The 24,305-nt window shown below is 34.1% G+C and overlaps 1 protein-coding gene and 1 pseudogene across 2 annotated transcripts in view; one reads left to right on the top strand and one right to left on the bottom strand.

The window, feature by feature from the left end:
* Positions 1-24,305, top strand: part of TFDP2 (transcription factor Dp-2) — a 145,361-nt gene that overhangs the window by 27,336 nt on the left and 93,720 nt on the right. For both annotated transcript variants that reach the window (XM_039837345.1, XM_039837344.1), the window contains exons 2-3: positions 5,197-5,302; positions 12,521-12,587. In XM_039837345.1, the coding sequence (XP_039693279.1) occupies positions 5,288-5,302; positions 12,521-12,587 (82 nt within the window). In that variant the 5' untranslated portion in view covers positions 5,197-5,287. The remainder of the gene's footprint in view (positions 1-5,196; positions 5,303-12,520; positions 12,588-24,305) is intronic.
* LOC120582464 (uncharacterized) lies at positions 15,838-15,956 on the bottom strand (annotated as a pseudogene).

Below are 24,305 nucleotides of genomic sequence, written 5' to 3'. Positions count from 1 at the left end.
GAAGCGATCAAAAAAGTAAAGAAAATTTTAATTTAATACTGAAATAAAAGAAGAAGGAACTAAAAAGAGTTAAACCCATTCCAATGATATATGACTTGTCCTATAGGAAATTTTGAAGGATTCTTTTAGAACAGAAAGTTATCTTTGTATATGGAGCTATTGTAATAGTAATTATATATTTTGTTATATTTTAAGAATATGTTTATTATATCTCAAGTCCAGTACATTTTGTAAATTAGCATAGTCATTAAGAACATGTCTGTTATTCTGAGATCCTGGGTTGATAGTTTGTCATTGCCATTCGCACAGTTAACTGGGCAAATTACTTCAACTTTTTAAATTCTTTTTGTCATCTGTAAAATGCAAACAGTAATTTTTAGCTGATAGAGTGTAGTGTGAATTATATGAGATCATACATGTGGATCACTTAGGAGAGTGCCTGGATATGCTTGTCACCTAAGAAAAAGATACATACTGTCACTTTCTATGAAATATCTTCTAATTAATATTACTTATCAAAAGATAGAATGCAGAAAGAGAATACTGAGGGAAGTTATGCCAAAAAGTTATTGTAAGTGACTCTTAGAGGTTAGGTTATGGCTGATATTTCTTTTTTACTCTATGTTTTGTATATTTTCCAAGCTTTGAAACATGAGCACATATTTAAAACTAGTAATGTCTTCCATTTAAATATGCTGCCTTTGCTGAAATTTCATTTTTAGGAGCATAACACTAGCAGCATTAGAAAGTCTACAAACCCTGATGTCAGTTCTATAAATTTATTTATAATTATTTGTGCTTTCTTCCTTGTATTTTGATTAATGTTGTACCATTTTAAAAGGCTTTGTGACCAGAGCTGCTAAATTGTGATTGGAAAGGAAAAGGGCTTGCATTTTGAGACCAGACCATCTGTGAGAGTTATATTGTCTGACACTGACATGAGATCATGGCAGATGGTGAGGTCACAAATTGACTTTTTGAGCTTGACATAATGTGTTCATGAAGGTGGAAGAAGAAATCCGATTTATTTTTTTAACCAGCAGAAAACTTGGTGGCAGGAAGAAGTGTACAATTGTTGTCTGGATTAAGCATAATGCATCAGTGCACATAATCGGTTTTATCTTTGAGAATCACCAGTAATGCCAAAAGATGGCAATTTCTTGAAACATTTGGTGCCTTAATAAAAAAAAATGTTTATTTACTTTCAAGACTCTTGGCTTAAGTCATATATTGCAATAATTTTTAGGTTAAAGACAATGTAAGAGAAAAACTTTAAAAATACTTAGAAACATTATTTTTTAAATTAAAAGGTTATAAGCTGTCATTCAAAACCAATATAACCTACTTCTTAATTTTTAATTGAATGAAGCAGATCTCTGTCACAATCCCATTTCTTTTTGTAATATTTATTTTAATGTAATTTTATATAATTTAAATTACATTCGAAGGTTTATGCTTACTATTTTCTGTCATCTACTAGGATGTCTCCAGTGCCTGGATTAGTGCCTTATACGTAGTGGGTATTCAGTGTTTGCTGGATGAGTAAATAAATTAATGAAGTTATTACTTATTATTAATTTTAGAAAAGTTTTTCTTAACAATTAAACACTTTATTTTTCTGTTTTAAATTGAACTTATGCTGTGATACTTTTCACTTCTACTATGTGAGAATTATGTGTTATCTATTTTGGAGGAAGAAACCTTAATTTGTCTTAAGAAATCAGTGAACTGTTTTTTTCCCTAACACTGATTGAGTGCTAACCTTGTGCTGGGTAGTGTCTTAACAATCTTTCATGTCTTGACTCATTTAATTAAGTAGATATACTATTCCTGTTTTACAGATGAGAAAATTAAGGCATAGAGACATTAAGGTAAATTTGCTCGAGAAATTCATACATTTTGGCTCTCTTTTCAACGCGAAGATACAAAAGGAATACTAAACAAAATTTTCTTTTGTCAAGCTCATTGATGTGGCTAAGCAGTATTTTTACTGGTGGCCTATTGCTATAGTGTGCTGAAATAATAACACAATTTCTTTTATTTAGATGACTAGTCCAGTGCCTCTCAATAGCACAGCCCTTAGGAAATATAATACGGTATTGAATACTGAATGTAGTAATAAAGCAGATAACATGGAGACAAGCAGCTCTGACCATTACAACCATACTCTGAACATGAAGAAATGGGGAGAAGGGGAAAAGGACATTTATTAGCGAAATCTGGTAGCTCAGCCCAACAATGTCTGCTTGCATTTCATTGGCCAGAATTATATCATATGGTCAGCCTACATGAGAAGAAGACTGAGAATGTATTTTTAGTTGGGCACATTACCTCCTTCAACTTCTAAGAAAGAAGAGGAAAATGATATTGGGTATTCTAAAATATAGCAGGTACTATGGGTAGAAAAGACCATATTTTCTGTTACAACTACGTTTCAATAGGTTATAAGGTGACCTTTAAACTATTTGGGTAGTGTGTGTGTGTGTGTGTGTGTGTGTGTGTGTGTGTGTGTGTGTGGGATTAGGAGTATTCAGTGTTTATGTTTAAACTGGAGAGCATTTAACTTGGTGGATTTGATGATTTTCACTTCCATTGTAGCTAATTTACTCCTAACATAACCCTGAAAATCTCAGTATACCTGTTTTTCAGATGAGGACACTGAAGCTCAAAGAGATTAAGTTACTTGGTCAAGGTCACACAGCTAGTAAGTGTGAGAGCTGAGACTGAGCCTAAAAAAAAAAATTCATGCATTTTCCACTCTGCTAACAATGCCGCTTTATTTATTAGATGCATACTTCAAGCAAGACACTTAAAACCAGTTGTTATTTTGATTTTTTTTTAATTTCATTAGTTCTTTTACTTTTCTTCTTCCTTCGAGTTTTTCAATGATCTTTTTAAGCCTTTAAGTTGGTTGCTTAATAAATTAAAAGAAATGTAAATTTCCATCTGAGTACTATTTCAGCTACACTTTACAAGTTTTATTATTATTTTCTTTGTCATTCTAAATATTTCAGACTTCCCTCTTTATGGATTGTTTGAGCAATAATATATTTTCATTTTCTAAATACATGACTTAACTTTTTTTAAATGGCTGATTCCTAATTTAATTGCATTTTGGTCAGGGACCATAAACTATATAATATCGCCTCTTTGAAATTTGTTAGTACTTTTTGATGATTTTGAATATGGACAAATTTTGTAAGTATGATCTATTAGATAAAGGTTGGTTAAAAATATTAATCTTCAAAATGGAGTAAGTACTTAAATTCTTAGTTTTACTATGTCAGATAGTTTGGTAAATGGGATATTAGGAACTCATGCTTTTTTATTTTTTCATATTTGTAATACCAAAGAGGAAATAACAAGAAATTGATAAATGTAAAACAGTTCCACTGTAGGAACTTAATTTTCATATTAAGTCATTGTGAGCAAATCTGCAGCTACAGTCGGAAAGCAAAAATCAGAGTTGTAGTTCAAATCTTACTTGGATTTTTAAATTTATGTTTTCTTTATCAATGAAAAAAATATAAACTCAATGTTTTATTGAAAAGTAAAAGCATCTCTTTTTTCCACAGAGGTTACTGGATTCTAATTCTAGCATATAAGGCAGATTTAAAGCCTCTATTTTTTTCAAGCCCCTTTTTTATTGTCTTTTCAAAATTAAGGTTTATTTTATCCTTCCGCTTGAATGTCTTAATAAAGTTTTAATTTTGAAATCATTTAAAATAAGAAAAATGCTGTAAAAATAGGGCAAAGAATTCCTGAATACCCTTTACCCAGATGCACCAATTGTCAACATTTGGCACATATGCTTTATCATTCTCACTTTCTCTGTATATACAGATTACATATTTTTTTCATCATTTGAAAGTAAGTTGCTGCTCATATACCCCCTTCACTCCTAAATATTTTGGTTTATTTTTTCTAAGAACAAGGGTACTTACCTTAAGAAAACACACATACACACAGTTTTGTGATCAAAAGCAGGAAATGTAACACTGAAACAATATTGTTATCCAGTCTGTGGACTGTATTTTGATTTCTCCAATTGCCCCAATAAGAAAACAATGGTCTAATAGCAGTTATTTTTTCTGGTCCAGAGGCCAGTCTAGAATCATAGGCTGAATTTAACTTTCATGTGACTTTAGTCTTTTTTAATCTGGAATTATTTCTCAGGCTGCTTTTGTCTTTCATGACATTAACATTTTTGAAGAATTCAAAGTATTGTTTTACAGAATATCCATCAATTTAAATTTCTTTGATATTCCCTCATAATTAGGTTTAGATTATGCATTTTGGGTGGAAATACCTCAGAAGTGAAATCAAGTTCAGTGCAGCTGAGGAGATGCAGATTTTGGTTCCTGCCATTGTTGGTAGTCATTTGGTGGCTTTGATCACTTTGGCTAAAATGATGTCTGTCAGGTTTCTTCACTGTAAAATTTGAATTGATATGTATTCTGTGGGGAGATATTTCAAGACTATGTAAATATCATTTTTTCCTCACTAACTCTCATCCACTAGTTTTAGCATCTATTGATGATTCCTGCCTAATCCGTTGCGGAAAACCACAAATTGGTGGTTTTCTAATTATCATCCTTTTATATTTATTAGTTGGCATTATAAAGAAGAGCTTTCCCATCTTCCTCACTATTTGTTTATATGGAATGTTATTTTGTTTTCAATGGGTTTATTATAGTCTGTTATAATCAGTTGCTAATCTGTATATATTTTGGTGCTCAGTTGTACAGTTTGTGGCCCTTTAAGCTGGCTCCCTTTAATGATGTCTCCATCATTTTTTGAGCCCTTCTTTACTTTAGGTACAATAAAATGTTCTAGGTTTATCTTATGCATTTCCTTTCCTGGCCCTGGAGTTTGCTGTTTCTCTAAGCCCTGGCATTTCTTTTAATGGATTGTCTAAAGCAATGTAATATAATACTGTATAATATTTGAAGATCCAGATTCTGTCACTTGTTATCTGAGTTGACTTGGTTAAAATATTTAACCTCTCTAAACCCCAATTTTTATCTAGAAAATGAGGATTAAAATGGTACATATCTTATAGTTTTAGTGTGAGGATTATTTTAGGCAATTCACCTAAAGAACAATATATGTCACATAATAAATTTATGACATAAATGTTGCCTATTATTATTATTATTATTACATTCTATTCCCTCTTTTTTCCTTCTTTAACAGGATGTTCTTTCAAAGAATTATCGAAGACAAAGTTTTTTTAATTTTTGTTTTTTAATGGCTTTCCAGAATTTTAAATCGAATACAATTTGACATGACGGCAAAAAATGTAAGTATTTGTAAATTTTTAAATGTATTTTTAGAGTGAGTTGTACTTTTTCCTAAAGATATTTTCTTTTTTACCATTCTGATTAATCAAATTCAGTTTATTGGCATTAATTTATAATTGTTTTTGTTTATGCAAAGAATGAGATAGTAAACTTTATTGCTGTTGAATATAGTACTCAAATGGGCATGGTAGCATTCTTTTAAATTGCTGCCAAATTGCTCCTTTTCAACAGCTGCAAAATTGCTATCTCCAGAAAGTTTCCCATCCTGCTCCATTATTGAGTACTGTAATAAATTTGTTTTAGTACTTGCTGGAGAGCTCCTTGGCCTTATTGAGAAAATCACTGTTTTCTTTGGCTTCATTTTTTAATTTTGGATTTACTCACGAAAGTGTGTATACTTAGACATTGTCCAAAATAAGCTGCCATCCTCTATGACATAATTCCGGAGGGGATATTAGACCTTACATGTTTGGGGAGAAGTTATTCAGTTTTTTCTTTTGCTCAAGACTATCTTTTCTGAATCTACTTCCTTTGAAGTACATTCTTATTATCACCCTGTATCAATGCGTTTGTTTCCAGTTATGGTGAAGGATTATGCTAGAAAATAAATACTAAAACATACAGGGAAGTAACTTACTATAATTACTTTACTGTTCCCATATTATTATGTTGGAATCTTTGATTACAGTTTACAGAAACCAGCTTAGAATACCTTAAATAAAAAGAGAATTTATTACAAAGATACAGGGATGTCTCAAGGAATTCAGGAGTAGGAATTTAGTGGGCCTGGGAACTTGAAATCTATCAGGGTTTGAGGCAGTTCTTGGTTTCCAGTTCTCATTTCTGCTTGTCTCTGTGCATCTGCTTCATTACTCTGTCTCTCCGCAAATCATCTTCCTCGGTTCTCCCGTCAGCATCTCCATCCTACAGAACCAGCCTGTTCAGAGAGAGCGAGAAATGTTAAGGAAGTGGGGGAGGCAGCCTGACAGATTCTGTCTGTCGGTGTCTGTTCCACTTTCAGACTCCTTGGGGAGGACCTCTGGCACTGCTCCAGTATGATAGCCACTAGTGGTTTGTTTAGTTGTGACCAGGAGAAGGAATTAGTATATCGATTTAAAAAGGTCTCCTCGTGACCTAGAAAAATAGTTCTAATTACAACCTATTATATATCTAAAGAAAAGCATTAAAAAAAAAAACGCTTATTACTTATTTCTATTTTCCTGTTATTAACCTTGCTTTTAACATGCATTAGTATAAGCAGATATAGCTTATGCTTCATTACCATTTAATTGATTTTGTTGGGGTAAGTTGTATATATTTGTTGAAGTACTGTTTGGAGAAAAGAAAAAGGCAAAATTGTAGTCTGTGTATTGAGAATTACCTTGCTGGATAGTACCTTGATTTTTTTCTCCTTTAGAAAAAAAGGAGATGTAAAAGTTATTCTAATCAACAATATGGCTGGTTAACATTTAAATAGCAAGTATATTTTGGCTTAAAATGTACTTTGAATCAAATATAATCTTCCTAGCCATATGTACAGTTTGCTATATTAAAACTTGTTTCCTGAAAGTAACAAAGTATTTGAACTTTATGTTATGAAGTTCGGTGGTAATTATACTCCCATTATTTTGTCTGTATATTTGGAGAAATCAAACAACAAACAACACGTTTCTCCTTCTGCCATAGCAACCGAGGGAGAGAGTGGTAAGGGATGAACTAACCTTCTTCTAATACTCTGGAGTTAGGGACATGGAGAGATCAAGCCTCAGACTTGGCTGAAGCATGGAAAGATTCAAAATAGGTTGTCTGAAAATATCCAGTCAAGTTAACTAGCCATTCTGCAGTCGATAAGAGTGTTTTTGTGGCTTTTAATATGGTTTGTCAAGGTACTTACTAAAAGGATTATACCAGTTTATAATGCCATAAGCAATTCATTCTTTCTCGTTTTCACACCTTTGTCCAAAAAATGTATGTGCCTGACACTGTTCTAGGCTCCTGCCGTCTTAGGGCTTAAAGTGTAACGAGAGAAGACAATAAATGGGTATATAATGTCAGGTAACGATAAATGTTATAAAAAAATTAAAACAGGATAATAGGAGAGAGAGTGATGGAGATGAGGGAGTGTTCTTTCAACTAGGAGCTCAGAAGAGTCCTCTTTAAGGAAATGACATTTAGAGCAGTGCTCTTGAGTCTCAGTCCAAGAAGAAGGAGCCAGCCATGTGTGTATCTGGGGAAAGAGCATTCCACGTAGAGGCAGGGGAAAGTGTGGTTGTTCAAGGAACAGCAAGGTGACCAGTTTACAGATGGAACAGAGTAAGCAATGGAGAGTAGTAAGAGATGAAGTCCGAAAGAAAGCAGGAGGCAGCTCATATGGAGCCTTGAAGACTGGGATGAGGGCTATGTATTTTAAATGTCAGTGAGGAGCTATTAGAGGTTTTGAGGATAGTTGCATGACCTGACTCAACATTTTAAAAAGTTTCTTCTGGCTACTGCATGAATCGATGGGAGAGCGGCATAATAGGAGCAGACGCATTCGGTACTTATCCCAGAAGTTTGGACAACAGAGTGTAGTGATTTGGGCTGGCGTCATGATATTGGAGATGGGGAAAGTGGCCAGATCTAGGGTATATTTAAAGGGGCAGCCATCAGGACTTACTGAGTAATGAGGATACAGGGGCAGGGAGGAAGTTAAAGACTACTTTTCAGTATTTGGCTTGTATAATGGGGTAAATGGCTACGCTGTCTAATGAGAAGAGGAACTCTTGGAGAAGTGCAGGATTTTGTGGCAAACTCAAAAATTGTTTTGACTCTATTCAAAGCATCCAGGTAGAGACACTGGCTAAGCAATCTGTTTGATAAATGACTTTGGAGCTCAGGCGAAAGCTTGGGGCTGGATATAGAAATTTCGGAGTCATTTTATATTAAATTATTTTGAAGCAGTGAGACTACGTGAGATTATATAGTCATTCATGAATAGAGCATGTATAATGCATGAGGACCGAGGTCTGAGCACAGGGATTCTCCTGCATCTACGGAGGAGGAGAAGCACAAAGGAGACTCAAGGAATGGCCAGGGAGGAAGGAGGCAGTGTTAGCCTGAAGAAGCCAAGTGAGGAAAGTGTTTCAGGAAAGTGGGAGTGATCAGTTGTATATCATGTCACTGCGAAGTGACTCTTAGGTATTGAAGAGATTGCCTAGGTCTTATGGAGGCATTATTTAAACATATTCAATTATTTACATCTTTATTTTTTGTTTCCCATTTTGCATTTTTATTTTGAGAACAGGTTTTTTTGAAGAGTTGCGTTTGCTTTGTTAATGCCATACTAGGTCTGTTATGGTTGCAAGTGAAGTGATAAAAAGTCAATTCAGAATAGTTTAAGGCAAAAAGTGGCATGTGCTGGTTCACATAACCGAAAAGTCTGGAGTACTCTCTGGCTTCAAACACATCTGCATTCAGGGAATCCAATGATGGTGTCAGGGCTGTTTCTCTTTTTCTACTTCTTAGCCCTATATATGGTGGCCTTAGAATGTTTATCTCAGAAAAAGAGAAGAAAGTCTTTTTTAGCATTTATATTGCAGATTCCATGGAAAAGCTTTGTTTGACCCTGCTTGGCCCATATGCTTAGGCAAGCCACTGTGGAGAAGGAAATGGGGTACCATAAATGGTCAGGTCTGGGTCAGTGTCCATTTCTGCTGCCATGGTACAATTGAGGCTCTAAGATTAACAGTCCTACCAGAACTACATGGATTGTGGGAAGCATCATTGTACAAAAGGAAGTCCTACAAAGTTGACAATATATTTATTGTGTTTGGGATAAAATTGTTATCAAATAGTATCTAGTATCCAGTGATATTCTTCTAGACCAAAAATGCAGGTGTGTTCTAACTTAAGCTTACCCAGTATACAATAAAGAATTTGAAAGGTAATTTGAAGTGCATTTTTTTTTTGCTTCATCAAAGAATCTTTTAAAAAGTACATATGCCATAATACTCATTACAAGAAAAATAGAAAACACAGATAAAGAAAAGAAACTAGCCTAGAGATTATTAGCAAAATTTTGCCTCAGAAGACATCTGGTATGTACACAAATGTGTATATACATACATCAAATGTATGTGTGTTATATATTTTTTAATAGAAATGAGGTCATACTGTTTTGTAACCTGTTCAGCTTAATTGCTGTGATCAATGTCATCTTGTCTTGCTATCTCTGCAACAATATAGCTGTTTCATGTATGGACCTTATACCAGTTTCCTGATATTGGCCATTAAGTTATTTTCAGTTTTTTCTTTTTAATTTTTTTTTGTTTATTTTTGCTTACTCGTTAGATTATTTCCATGAGGCAATGTCTTAGGAAATTACTGGCTCACAGGGAGTGTGCTTTTGGGGAGTTTTTGATCCATATTACTAAATCGTATTTCAGAAAGATTGTACCAATTTATATATTCATCAGTGGTGTATAAACATGCCATTTCCATTTATTTTCTTTAATCTTTGCTAATCTAATCAGCAAAATGGTATGCGATTTATTTCATTTCTCTGATCACTAATTAGGTCAAACTATTATTCTGTATGTTTATTGGTCCATTTGCATTTCTCTTTTATGAAGTATCAATGTCAGTGTAGAAGTGTTAAAAGCTATCGCCATTTGAATAACAGTGCCTACTTGTCTATTACTTTGCCATTAACCAGTATGTTCACATTGTCATTTGATTTGATCTAAGGAGCTTTCTGAGTTTGTCATACACATATATATTGTCATCCTCATTTTACAGTGACTGTTCCAAGATCTCCTTGCTTGTAAATGGTAGAGCTGAACTTTGAGAACAGATCATCTCACTCTGAATTTTGTTTGTCAATCTGAAATGTTAAGTATCAGTGAAATTGTAATGCAGTTGTTGAGGAATCTGGTCTGATTCTTAAAAATTGAGCTTGAAGTTTTTTTTATCCAACAGACATTTAGTGACTGCTTATAGTATTAAACACAGTGTTTGGATATCCAGATAGAAAACTTTTCTCAGGACCTTCTTAGATGAAAAGTTTTACATAAAATGAGTTCACTTTTTTCTCTTGCTTCGTGAAACATAGAAAGATTCTTTTTAAATAGATACGATAAGGAAAGAATAGGTAGTATTTTTAAAGCGTTTTTGTGCCAACTTTTTCTATTCTCAAACAATCTACTTTTTCTTTGAGACTTTAAACTGTAAAGTGTTCACGAAAGCAGAAATAAACACATTTTTGAAGGTTTAGTTATATAAATTTTGGTAGCAGTTATATAAGCTCTAATACTTTCCCTCCATCTATGAGACCAAAATTAGCATACCATATTGATTCCAATTGACCTTTATCTTTTTAGATTATAATATGTTGGTTATTAGGGTGCAGGTGTACAGCTGCTTAAAAAGTTTCCGAATTCGTTTGCTGCTTCCCTCTGCAGAAGTTGGACATTAAGAGCAGGTGTTTATAAACATAACAGTAACCCAGTAACTGTGAACTCTCGACTATGACTATGTGGTTTTAGTTGAGGTTTTTGCCGTTATCTTTGTATAATAACAAAAATATATGAACTGATGCTTTTGAAGACATTGTAATAAATGTACTAAAAGGTCACATTGTATTAAGCATGAATATAGTAAAGGCTGTCTTTGCCTTCTATGCTTTCTTTTTATAGTAGAACACCAACAGAAGTTTCATCTTTCTCTCCTTTTTATAGCAGAAGAGTTTAAAAAGTGGAGGCATGTCAGTGATGCCACCGTAACTCTTGGTATTTATAAATTGAATACTTAAGATTAATATTTGCCAGCAACTCAGATCCATGCGTTGGTAATTTGTTACAGATTTTGTTGGGAAGGGTTTACTTTACTTCTAACAGAATACTTGTAAGAAGCTAGACAGAATTAAGTATCTACACCATTATCTCCATAGAATTAAGAAGCTATGTTTTAGACGTCTTCGCCTCAGCTGCCGTTATGAAAATTTAATATTAGATGCTAGAGATAGGTTTGCATCAGAATTACTTTTTCATGATGTGAACAATATGTAGAAATATTTCTGGTAACATATCTCTTTTGACAAAAAGAAATAGCTATTAGTAAAGCATTTGAATTAAAAAATAATGAAATAATTAGCTCTTATATTATGAAATTGTCAAGTATGAAATGAGTTCTTATGTGGAATATAGAATGTTAAAGCAGTGGATAGTTTAAAAACATAAGACAAGTGCACAGGTATAAAGTTATAAAGCTTTGTGTGCTTTAAAATCCTTTCAGTGTGGTAGTACTTTGAAAGGATATTTGAGGTACCAAATTAGCAATTATGTTTCAAGATTACAAATCTATAAGGATTAAAACAATATTATGATAGTAATCATAGAACCATTTATTGGATGCTTGCTTTATGTCACGTTTTCAAAAACAGGTTTCTTTTTCCTCCCGACTCTATAATAAATTTTTAAAACTGATGATACTACCATATTCAGCTCTGACTTGAGGTAGTCCAGTGGACAGCACATTAAATAAAATAAATTGTCTGAAGATGGATTTATAAACATACTTGCTATAGGTAGTTCCTCAAGTATCATACTAATAATAATGAATGTTAACATGGATTGAGTCTCTGTGCCAACCACTGTGCTATATGCTTTGCATAAATTATCTTAATCTTTCTAACTACATGAATTGGTAAGTACTTCTAGCACCCTCCAACTTATAGATGAGGTGACTGAGGTACAGAGAACTTGTGTGACTTGGCCATGGCCACACACATAGTAGGCTATAGTTTGAACCTGAGCAGTTGGACTTGAGCCAGTGGACCTCACCTCTGCATTGTGGTATTAATGGTCTTTATTTGATCCATATGTGTCATAATGTTGAAAAGCATCATAGGCAGTGATTTTGAACAGTAAAAATTAAGGGCAGCAATCATGGTGAAATTTTGGTATAACTATTGGCAACTTCACGGCTGCTACATTACTTGTTTTCAAAAAAAAAATCAGTTAAATCTGTGGACCTAAGTTTTGCTCATAAATAACATTTTATTAATTTTTGCCTTAATCTGAACAATGAGTATTTTTCCCATTTCAAGTAATATGGCAACATTTTCGTTTTAATCCTACTCCTATAGTCAATGTAATTAGTCTGGTGGAAGGTATAAAATAGTTTATTAAATGATCATATAATAAGGTCTTCTTTCTAACTTTTAAAACTATTTTATTCAGGTTGGTTTGAGTTCCACAAATGCAGAACTAAGAGGATTTATAGATCAGAATCTGAGTCCAACAAAAGGTAAGGACAGTTGAATTAAAATTTTCTGCATTGAGCTAGTTTTATGGCATTTGTTTTATAAAACATGAAGCTACACGATTTATATATTCTATTACCATGTTATTATATACCAAGTAACTCATATCATACGAAGGTCAGTTACTGCTAAGAGGTGGAGAGAGAGAAAACGTGTGGGTGACTTTTCTCCATCTCTTTTCTAAGAGGTCTCTAAGACCATACTTGATCAGTGATCCTATTACAATTGAAACTATTTAAGCCATTTTCTTCTTGATTTTCTTGTTTGAGAGCCCTATTTCCTAGTGGTCTAACTTTTAAGGGACTACAATGGAATGAATGAATGTGTTGTAATTCCTGTGTTTAATATATGGCTTACTGCGGGAATGTTTATATCAAAAAATCTGATATAATCCAGTATAGGAGCTTATGCAGGACACTGGTGGTATCTTTCAATATGTATCTTTCAATAGTATCTTTTAGTATAGAGAGGTAACTACTGAAACATTTATGGTAAGTACTTCTAGACATCATTGATATGATATCTGAGATGGGCTTAAAATAATCCACTGGAGGAAGAAGAGTAAAGTAGGTGCAATTATAGATAAAATAAAATTGCTTATGAATTGATTAATTGTTTAAGTGGAGTGACAGCTATTATGGAGTTTCATTATTCCATTTTCTCTTTGTATATGTTTGAAATTTTCCATTATAAAAAGTAACAGCAAAATGTATGCCGTTATAATACAAACAGCTATGACTGAATCACCAGCTTCATCAGAGGGTTTAAGTCTAAGGTGAGCTACATAGAGAAATCTGTATTTCAGCATAAAAATGTCTGGCTTAATAATAATAATGTCAATAGAATTATTCTGAGAGTTTAAATACATATTTCGAAGCAATAAAAGATACTTAAAGCCTTAATGCTTCTCAATTTTTTTTTCAACTTTTTTATTGTGGTAAAATAGACATAACATAAAATTTACCACTTTAACCATTTTTATGTGTACAGTTTGGTGGTATTAAGTACATGTATATTGTGCAACCGTCACCACCATTTATCTCCATAACCCTTTTCATCTTGCAGAACTAAAACTCTATGCTCATTAAATAATTAAATCCCCCTTTCCCCGTCCCCTCAACCCCTGGAAGCCACCATTCTACTTTCTATTTTTATGGTTTTGTCTACCCTAGGTATCTCAAGTAAGTGGAATCACACTGTATTTGCATTTTCATGACTTGCTTATTTCATTAGCACAATGACCTCAGGTTCACCCATGTTGTAGCATTATGTCAGAATTTCCTTTCTTTTTAAGGCTATTCCATTGTACATCTATATAATAGTCTCACCTTATCCGCGGTGCAGTTTCAGTTATCCATGATCAACCATGGTCCAAAAATAGTCAATGGAAAGTTCCAGAAATAAACAATTTGTAAGTTTTAAATTGCATGCTGTTCTAAGTAACGTGATGGAATTCCATGCTGTCCCGCCCGGGAAGTGAACCATCCTTTTGTTCAGGTGCTCCTCTTCCTCTAGTCACTTAGTAGCTGGCTTGATTATCAAATCAGCTGTTGGTATCATCGACTATCAGTATTGCAGTGCTCATGTTCAAGTAACCCTATTTCACTTAATAATGGCCCCAAAGCACAGTAGTAATGATGCTGGCAATCCAGATATGCCAAAGAGAAGCCATAAAGTACTTCCTCTAAGGTGTACGTATATATAGGAAAAAACATAGTATATATAGGGTTTGGTACTATCCAGTTTTGCATCCATTGAGGTCTTGGAACATATTCCCCTCAGATAAGTGGGCCTTATACCACATTTTGCTTATCTATTCATTAGTTGATGGACACATGAGTTGCTTTTATGTTTTAGCTATTGTGAGTAATGCTGCTATGAACACGGGAGTACAAATATCTCCTCAAGACCCTGCTTTTTTTTCTTTTGGGTTTATACCTAGAAGTGGAATTGCTAGGTCATATGATAATTCTATTTTTAATTTTTTGAGGAATTGTCATTTTGATTTCCACAGCACCTGTACCACTTTATGTTCCTACCAACTGTGCACAAGTGTTACAACTTTTCCACATCCTTACTAACTCTTGTTATTTTCTGTTTTGTTTTTTTTAATATTCATCATGTTAATGGGTGTGAGGTAGTATCTTAGTATAGTTTTGTTTTGCATTTCCCTAATGATTAGTGATATTGAGCATCTTCTCATGTGCATATCGGTCATTTGTATATCTTCTTTGGAGAAATGTCTACTGAAGTCCTTTATATGCTTCTCAATTTTTTTTTCACATTATGGCATAAATGGAAAGTGATAACATTTATCTGAGACATTAGGGTTAAACAAAGGAGGCTGCTTAAAGTCAGGGGTAAGCTAGCCAGGAACCCAGCTGTCCCAGGCCACCCCTGGCTGCCCCAAAGGCTGAGGATGTCAGTATCTTAGTAACACATAGCCTATTCGAGATACATAGTTGGGAATGTCTGCTTTAATAAGATGTAATATTCAGGTCAGGAGAAGGAGCTAAGATCCACGGGCTTGGTAGATATGGAGAACTATGGTATTGAGTAGGGTTATTGATAATAGAGTGATGAAAGGAGGGGATACCAAGTTATGAAGTAGAAGGTTTAGTTATAATAGCTGCTTTAAAATCTTTTTCTGTTGGTTCTAACATCTAAGTTATCTTTGGATTAAGTTCATTGATTGCCTTTTCCCTAGAGAATGGGTCATGCTCCCTTATTTCTTCATATGTCGGAAGATTTCAGATATATCCTGGACATTGTGAATATGTTGTAAAGACTCTGGATTTGTTTACATTCTCCCAAGAGTGTTCTTTTTGTTTTAGTGGGAACTTAACTTTATTGGATGCTGACTGCAAACTCTATCTTCACTTTGGTGGAGTGGCAACTCAAATCTTAATTTAGTTTAAAAATTTTTTTAGCCTTAGCTAGGATGCTTAGAGTCTGTCCCATGATGTCTGCTTCAGGAGTCAGTCAAAGATTGAGACAGAGTTTATACCCAAAATTTGGGGTTTCCCCTGTCTGGGTCTCTTCTCATAATTTCTCCCCTTTTCAGCAATTACGTTTATCCTAAACTCTGTTATATAGTTTATTAAGCCAGTAAGGTTATATTTTTTCTAAAGGAGTTTTATTATTTATTTATTTTGTTAGGTGAGGCAACTGTTGGTTGACCTCACAGATTACAAGGACCTTGCTAGTTTATAATCCCTTATTTTTAAATTTTTACGCCTACAGCACCTGGTCTTCCTAGGTGGTCTCCCATCCAAGTACTAACCAGGCCCGACCCCGCTTAGCTTCTGAGATCAGACAGGATTGGGCTTGTTCAGGGTGGCATGGCCGTAGACTCTATGGGAGTTTTAGAACCCTACGTAGCACAGACTGGTACCTCCCTTCTAGCTAAAAGCAATAGAAAATGGAAAACTCACCTGGCTACACAAATGTTGGTCCCTCTCTTGCTTTGAGATAGTTGTTTTTTATGTTTTATTTAGAATTTAGTTTTTATCTGCTAGAGTGATGATTCAATAAGAGCTCAATGGTTTTACCAGAAGCAGAACTAGAAAGTAATTTAAAAATATGTTTATTATGGCACCATTTATCAGTAATAAGTGAAGACAATCCGTCTGACAATGAAGGAATGGATAAGTAATTTACAGTGTTTCTACTCAATGGAATATTACATAGCTATTTAACTATTTAGATATAACTTGTAAAATAATGGAGGAAATGTTTGAAATCTAAGGCAAAGTGAAAAAACAAGGTGTAGAAACTTATAAATAGTATGACAGTGGTTTCTCAACCTTTAATCTTAGATTAATTGGAAGATATCTTACCTATATATGTTGATGAGGAAATGGTTAGTAAAATTTAAATTCACTTTAATGTGAATTACTAATGAGGTATTATTAGCTTAACCATATTTTCCTTAACGTTCTAAAATTATGACTTAACATGTAGCTTTCTGTACAGTTTTTTTAATTTTTGCAAAAGGTTTCTCAAACTTGAAAATAGTAGGAACAAATGTAATATGATTATAATAATATAAAAACAAAACTGCACAGAAAAAATAATGGAAGAAAATATATTGTTTTAGTTTTGTCCATGGGGACTAATAATCTCTTTTTCTTAATACCTTCCTTATTTTTCTGTGAATATTATAATGAGCATATATTACTATCCAGTTTTATATGTGTATGTGTTTGTAATTCTCTTCCCCATCAGAATGTAAGCTCAATGAGGGGAGGGACTTGGTTCTATTCCCTATTTATCTCTAGCATCTAGAAAAATGCTCGGCACATAGTAAGCACTCAATAAATATTTGTGGAGTCAATGAAAGAATGTGGTTCCTGCTTACTTCTCAGATCTCATCTCTTACTGCAGTATCATTTCTGTATACTTACCATACTGTTTCACACTCCATTCCTTTCTGTTCTGTATTACTTGTTAGCAAAACTCTAACCCGGAAGCAGTCCAGCCATCCTTCTTACAGTTGCAGAATGCTATTGAACAAAGAGATTCAACCTCCTGGATTTAAGATCTTTAACTGAACTGAGTTCAGTGCTGCATTGCCCGATCGACATTATCCTTCTCAATATGCCCTTGCTTATGGGCTGTTACAATTAAGATGTACAGCTGCTCTTGCTAAAGTTAATCCTTTCATCTGTATTCTGAAGCCTGTTCCTTTCTGTTTCCTTAGAGACCTCACTCCACTGATTACTACCCTTATACTACTTCCTTCCTATCGTTTTTTTAAAATGCTTTGTCCCACATTAAAAACAACAGCAGCAGCAGCAACAACAAATCAGGACAGTTAGGCAAGAAAAACAAACCAGTGGCATCAGATTGGAGAGGAAGAAGTAAAACTCTCTCTTATTTGCAGATGACATGGTCTTTTATATAAAAATCCTCAGGAATCCACAACAAAACTACTAGAACTAATAAATGATATTATTAGCAAGGTTATAGGATACAAGATCAATATACAAAAGTCAGTTATATTTCTATACCTAGTCATGAACCACTTGAAAATTACAATAAGAAAACAATTCCATTACATGTCAATTATGTCTCAAGAAAGCTAAAAATATTTTTTTAAAAAAACAATTTTATGTAAAAAAGCAGCAGAGAATAAAATACTTAGGAATAAATTTAACGGAAGTATAAGATGTATACACTGAAAACTGTAAAACATTGAAAAAAATTAAGAAGACCTAAGACTTTCCATGTTATCGGATTGGCAGGTTTTTAATATTATTAAGATGTCAGTATTGGATCCATCTCATCTATAGATTCAATGCAGTTCCTACCAAAATCTCAGTGCTTCTTTCAATTGATTCTAAAATTCATATGGAAATGTAAGAGTCCCACAATAGCCAAAGTCATCTTGAAAAAGATTTAAAAAGTTGGAAGACATATTTTCTGATTTCAAAACTTACTATAAAGCTACAGGTATAAAGATCATGTGTTACTGATGTAAAGATTAAATACATAGATTAACGGGATAGTATTGGAAGTTCAGAAATAAATCCTCACATTTATGTTCAATTGATTTTTTGACAAAGATGCCAAGACAATTCATTGGAAGAATAGCCTTTTTAAAAACTGGTTCTGGGACAACTGGATAGTCACATGCAAAACAGTAAGGGGACCCCTTTCTCTCACTATATACAAAAATTAACTCAAACTGAATCAAAGACCAAAATAGAACTAAAACTGTAAAACTCTTAAAAGAAAACATAGGCATAAATCTTTAGTGGTTTTCTAGATGAGATGCCAAAAGTACAGCAACAAGAGAAAAAAATAAATAAATTGGTTTCATTAAAATTAATAACTTTTGTGCTTCGAAGGATACTGTGTTAGTTCAGACTGCCTTAACAAAATGCCATAGACTGGGTGGCTTAAACAACAGAAATTTATTTCTCATAGTTCTGGAGGCTGAGAGTCTAAGATTAAGGAGCCAGCCCATTTGATTCCTAGTGAGAGCTCTCTTCCTTGCTTACAGACTAAGGACTTCTCACTATGTCTTCACATAAAAGAGAGAGAGCACAAGCTCTCTGGTGTCCCTTATAAGAGCATGAGTCACATCATGAGGTCCCCACCCTTATGGCTTCATCTAACCCTAATTACTGCCAAAGACCCTCTCTCCAAATACCATTGCATTGGAGATTAGGGCTTCAACATATGAATTTGGGGAAGACACAAATATTCAGTTCATAACAGACACTGTCAAGAAAGTGAAAAGAAAAATCATGGAATGAGAGAAAATAGTTGCCAATTATATATCTGATAAGAGACTAGCATCTAGAATATACAGAGAACTCTTGCAACTCAATAAGAAAAAAATGATAAATGCACAATTTAAAACAAGGCAAAGGATTTAAATAGACATTCTCTAAAGAAGATATACAGATGATTAATATGCACGTGAAATGATGCTCAGCATCATTGTAATTGGAGAAATGCAAATTAAAACCACAGTGTGATGCCACTCCACCCCATTAGACTTGCTAGGATAAAAAAGACAGATAATAACAAGTATTGGAGAGGATATGGAGAAATCAGAACCTACGTATATTACTAGTGGGGATGTAAAATGATGCAGCTGTTTTGGTAAGCATTCCGGCTATTCCTCAAACAACTAAACATAAAGTTCACATATAACCCAGCAATTTTCACTCCTAGGACTGTACCCAAGAGAATTAAAAACATATATCTACACAAAAATTTGTACATCAATGTTTCCAGCCAAAAAGTAGAAACAACCCAAATGTCCATCAACTGGTGAATTGATAAACAAAAGTAGTCTATCTATACAATGGAATATTATTCAGCAATAAAAAGAAATGAAGTACTGATGTATGCTCCAGCATGGGCAAACCTTGGAAACATTATGCTAGGTGAAAGAAGCCAATCAGAGGGGCAAATATAATTTGATTTATTTTATATGAAATGTCTAGAATAGGCAGATTCATAGAGACAAAATATAGATGAGTGGTTGCCAGGGATGGGGGGCCAGGGAGGAGCAATAGAGAATGACTGCTCTTGTGGTAAAATATACATAATAGAATATTTATCATTTTAATGACTGGTAAATGTACAATCCAGTGGCATTAAATCCATTAATAATGTTGTATAATGTCATCACCACTCTTTATACTCAACACTTCATCGTTCCCATCAAAAACTTTGTACCCTATAAGCAATTTCTCCCCTCTCCCCAGCCCCTATAACTTCTATTCTGTTTTCTCTTTCTTGACTTTGCCTATTTTAGGTACCTCATATAAGTGGAATCGTACAGTATTTGTCATTTTGTGTCTGTCTTATTTCACTAAGCATCGTGTTTTCAAGGTCTATCAATATTGTTGTAACATACATCAAAATTTCATTCTTTGTTGTGGATGAATAATATTCCATCATATTTACCACATTTTGATTATCCATTCAGGTGTTAATGGACAGGAGTTATTTCCACCTTATTGCTACTGTGCACATTGTTATACATGCATCTGTTTGAGTCTCTGGTCTCAGTTTTGTTTTGTTTTGTTTTTTATAGCCATCCTAGTAGGTGTGAAATGATGTCTTGTTGTGGTTTTGATTTGCATTTGCCTAATGACTTAGTAATGTTAAACATCTTTTCTTTCATATGCTTATTGGCCATTTGTATATCTTTTTTGAAGAAATGTCTGTTCAGGTCCTTTGCCCATTTTTGAATTGGATTGCTTGGTTTTGGGGATTGAGTTTTAGGAATTCTTTATATATCCTGGCTATTAATCCCTTGTGGGATAAATGATTTGCAGATATTTTCTCCCATTCGATAGGTAGCCTTTTCACTTCCTTGATAGCAGTCTTTGATTTGCACAAGTTATTTATTTTTGATGAATTCCAATTAATCTATTTTTTTCTTCTTGCCTGTGCTTTTGGTGTCATATCCGTTAAATGTTTGACAAATCCAGTGTGATGAAGATTTTCTTCAACATTTCCTGCTAAGAATTTAATAATTTTAGCTCTTTAGATTAGGTCTTTGATCCCTTTTGAGTTAATTTTTATATATGATGTAAGGTAAGGGTCAAACTGGCATGTGGATATCCAGTTTTCTTAGCACCCATTTGTTGAAAAGACTGTCATTTTCCCATTGAATGGTCATGGCACCCTTGTTAAAAATCAATTGACCATATATATGAGAGTTTAATTTGAGGATTTTTATTCTATTCCATTGGTTTATATGTCTCTCTTTGTGTCAGTACCATAATGTTTTAATAACTATAGTTTTGTAGTAAGTATCAAAGTTGAGAATTATGAGTCCTCCAACTTTATTTTTCTTTTTCAAGATTGTTTTGGCTGTTTAGGACTCCTCGTTAATTCCACATGAATGTGAGGATGAGCTTTTACATGTCTGTGAAAAAGAAATAGAACTTTGATAAAGATTGCATTGAGTCTGTAGACCACTTTGGTTTTATTGACATCTTAACGGATACTGTCTCCCTGTTCATGAACATATTCCATTTATTTAGGTCTCCTTTAACTTTACCTCTTCTTTTCAAGATAATCAAAATGTTCTGGAAATAGATTAGTGGGGATGATTATACTTTGTGAATATACTGGAAACCACTGAATTGTACACTTTAAAAGGTGACTATTTGGGTATGTGCATAATACCATGATTAAAAACAAAACAAAGCAAAAACAAAACCCACTTTCTTCAACTCGATATCTACTTCCAGCTCTAATTTGTTCTCCCCCTCATTGTCAGAGTTCTGAGAAGAAGCTATACATAAACAAGTCCATTCTCTACTTTCATTCACTCCTCCGCCCAGTGTATCTGGCTTTTCACTCTTTGAACCCACTGAAACTGCTCTTGGCCTTTGGCGTTTAATTTATCAGCCTTTGACACTGTTAATGTGCCTTAAAAAAAACTTTAAATTTTAGAATAGTTTTAGGTTTACAGAAAAATTATAAAGATAGCACAGAGAGTTCTCATAAACCTCTTAGTTTCCCCAACGGTTGACATCCTACATTAGTCTAATACGCTTTTTACGATTAATGAGCCAACATTGATACCTTAAAATTAATGGAAGTCCGTATTTTATTCAGATATCCTTAGTTTTTAGCTAACGTCTCTTTCTGTTCCAGGAAAGCATTCAGGATACCACATTACATTTCACAGTCATGCACCCTTAGTCTCCTTTTGGCCATGATACAGTCTCTGACTTCCCGTGTTTTGATAACTTGACAATTTTGAGGCATACTGGCCAGGCATTTTTGTAAAATACCTCAGTTGAGATTTTTCTGATGTTTTTGTCATGATTAGATTGGGGTTATGGGTTTATCACAGCATATCAAGGGTGCATACTATCAGCATGACTTGTTGTTGATGTGAACCTTGAACACTTGCCTGAGGTAGTGTTTGTCATATTTCTCTTCTGTAAAGTGACTCTTTATCCTCCCCCACTTTCCATACCAGTGTCTTTGAAAGGAAGTCATTATGTGGAGCCCACATTTGAGGAGTGGAGAGTTTAGTCCACCTTCGTAAGGGGGGCATCTGTATAATTTATTTGGAATTCTTCTGCACCCTAAATTTGTCTCTTCATTCATTCAATCTATTCTGTATGGATTCATGAACATTTAGTTTATACTCCGGGTTATAGTACTTTATTCTACTTTATTTTTTGCTCATATTGTTATAACTGTGGCCATTGGAAGCTTTCAGTTGGTTTTCTGTGTCCCTCTGACATATCTCTCTCATTGTGAGGTGGTTTGTTTGCTTTGATCACTTTCTTATTTTTTAGCACGACAAGATGCTGCAGGCTGATTCTATATATTTCCTGAGCACTCCATAGATCAGCCATTGTTCCTGATTTCTTTTAATGGAGAAAGTTATTAGAAACCAAGATCTTGGTACTAGGTGAGCTCAGTGCTACTGGAATGGTGTATTTCTTATTGAATCACTGTTTTTCTTTGTGTGATTACCACACTTTTTCAGCCTTTCATGGGAAGCAGTGCAGCGTAGCAGTTAAGAACAAGGGCTCTGCACGATTGGGGTGTAATCTTGGTTGTACTTACACCCAACCAAATGTGTAAACCTGAGCAAGTTGATCTCTCTAAGCCAAAATGTCCATATCTATAACAATGCAGATAATAATAAGTTGTTCATAAGGTGTGTATGGATTAAATGAGGTAGCGCACATAAATCACTTAGTATATTGCCTAGCATATAGTAAACATTCATTAAGTGCTTTCTCTTTTTTTCTCTTGTTAATATTTTCATCTTCCTTTTTGGTTTTTTCCTCACAGTCTACTCTTCTAAGCTCTTCCTTTGTCTTCTAAATGTTAGTATTCTCTGGAATTTTGTCAGGTTTTCTTCTCACCTTGTACATTCTCCCCAGGCAGTTGTATCTATTCTCATTGCTTCAGTTATCATTTACTTTCTATATGGATGATTCTGAAATCCATATCTGGCCCACGCCTTTGTCTTGAGATTTTATACATCCAACCGGTTATTGGGCACTTTCATTTGAATAACTTAAAGGCATCTCAGACTATGTCTGACCAGAAATAAAGTGATCATTTTATCCTCTCCAAATCTGTTCTCCCCTTTTTTTATCTTACTGAATAACAGTACCATCTACCACGACCACCACGACCACCATTCCTTTGCCCAGACCAGAAACTGAGGCATCCATCATCTTTGACTTTGTCTTTCTCTCTTCCCAATCAAATCATTTGTAAGGCTTGTTTATTCTATCTCCTAAATCTCTCAGCCCTCCCCACCCAATTTTTCTATTTCCATTGCTACTTAGTTCAGACTACTATAAACCATTTCTGTATTACTGTACCTGTTTCGTTTACTTCCAGATTTATTTCTATTTTATTCACTGTATTATAGCTACATACTTCTTCTCAAACACAAATCTGAACAAGTCTTTTCATGTTAAAAAAAAAAATTTATTAGTTCTTTATTGTCCTCAAGATAAAGTCCAAACCCCAATTTAAAAGATCCTTTATGATATGGTTCTTACTTTCACTTTAGCCTTATCTCAGCCACCTATGCTTCTGGCATCTTCTCTGTCTCTGTTTCTCTCTGTCTTTGCCTTTCTGTATGCTCTTCTCTGTGCTTGGAATGTCATGCCTCCCTGACACCATCCTCCATTCCACTCCTGACATACATACATTTCACCTGGTTAATTTCTGTTTGTTCCTTGCATCTAAGTTTAGGTCTTATTTCCACTTTGTTCCTTGCATCTAAGTTTAGGTCTTATTTCCACAGTATTCTTTAATTACTGGTTTACTTCATTACTGGTTCTCCATCTGACTCCATAAAGTCAGAGGCTTTGTCTTATTTATCATTGTTTATCTAAGACAAGTATTTCAAAGTATCTGTCCCATAATATCTTCCCAAATGATGAACTTTGCTGAAAGAATGTATGTCTTTCCTTCTATCTATAATTCCTGTGGCCACTGGGCAGATTCCTATCTTCTCATTAAAATCTAGCTGACCACAAATTCCTCTGTACTTCCTTGTTCCTGTGCTGCCTTTATGTTAACCTTTGGACTCTGCACATATTTCATTATTGTCCTGATCACATTATATTGTATTTCTTTATGTGAGTATCCTTTTCTTTTGCTAGACTGGGACCCTTGAGGGCAGGGTCCTTTTTCTTATTTTTGTCCTCAGACTCTAGCTCAGTGTCTAGCACATA

Source organism: Pteropus medius, unplaced genomic scaffold (assembly GCF_902729225.1).
Source record: "Pteropus medius unplaced genomic scaffold, Ma_sr-lr_union100, whole genome shotgun sequence".
Classification (NCBI taxonomy): Eukaryota; Metazoa; Chordata; class Mammalia; order Chiroptera; family Pteropodidae; genus Pteropus; species Pteropus medius.
This window is presented reverse-complemented; position numbering and strand designations above follow the sequence as displayed.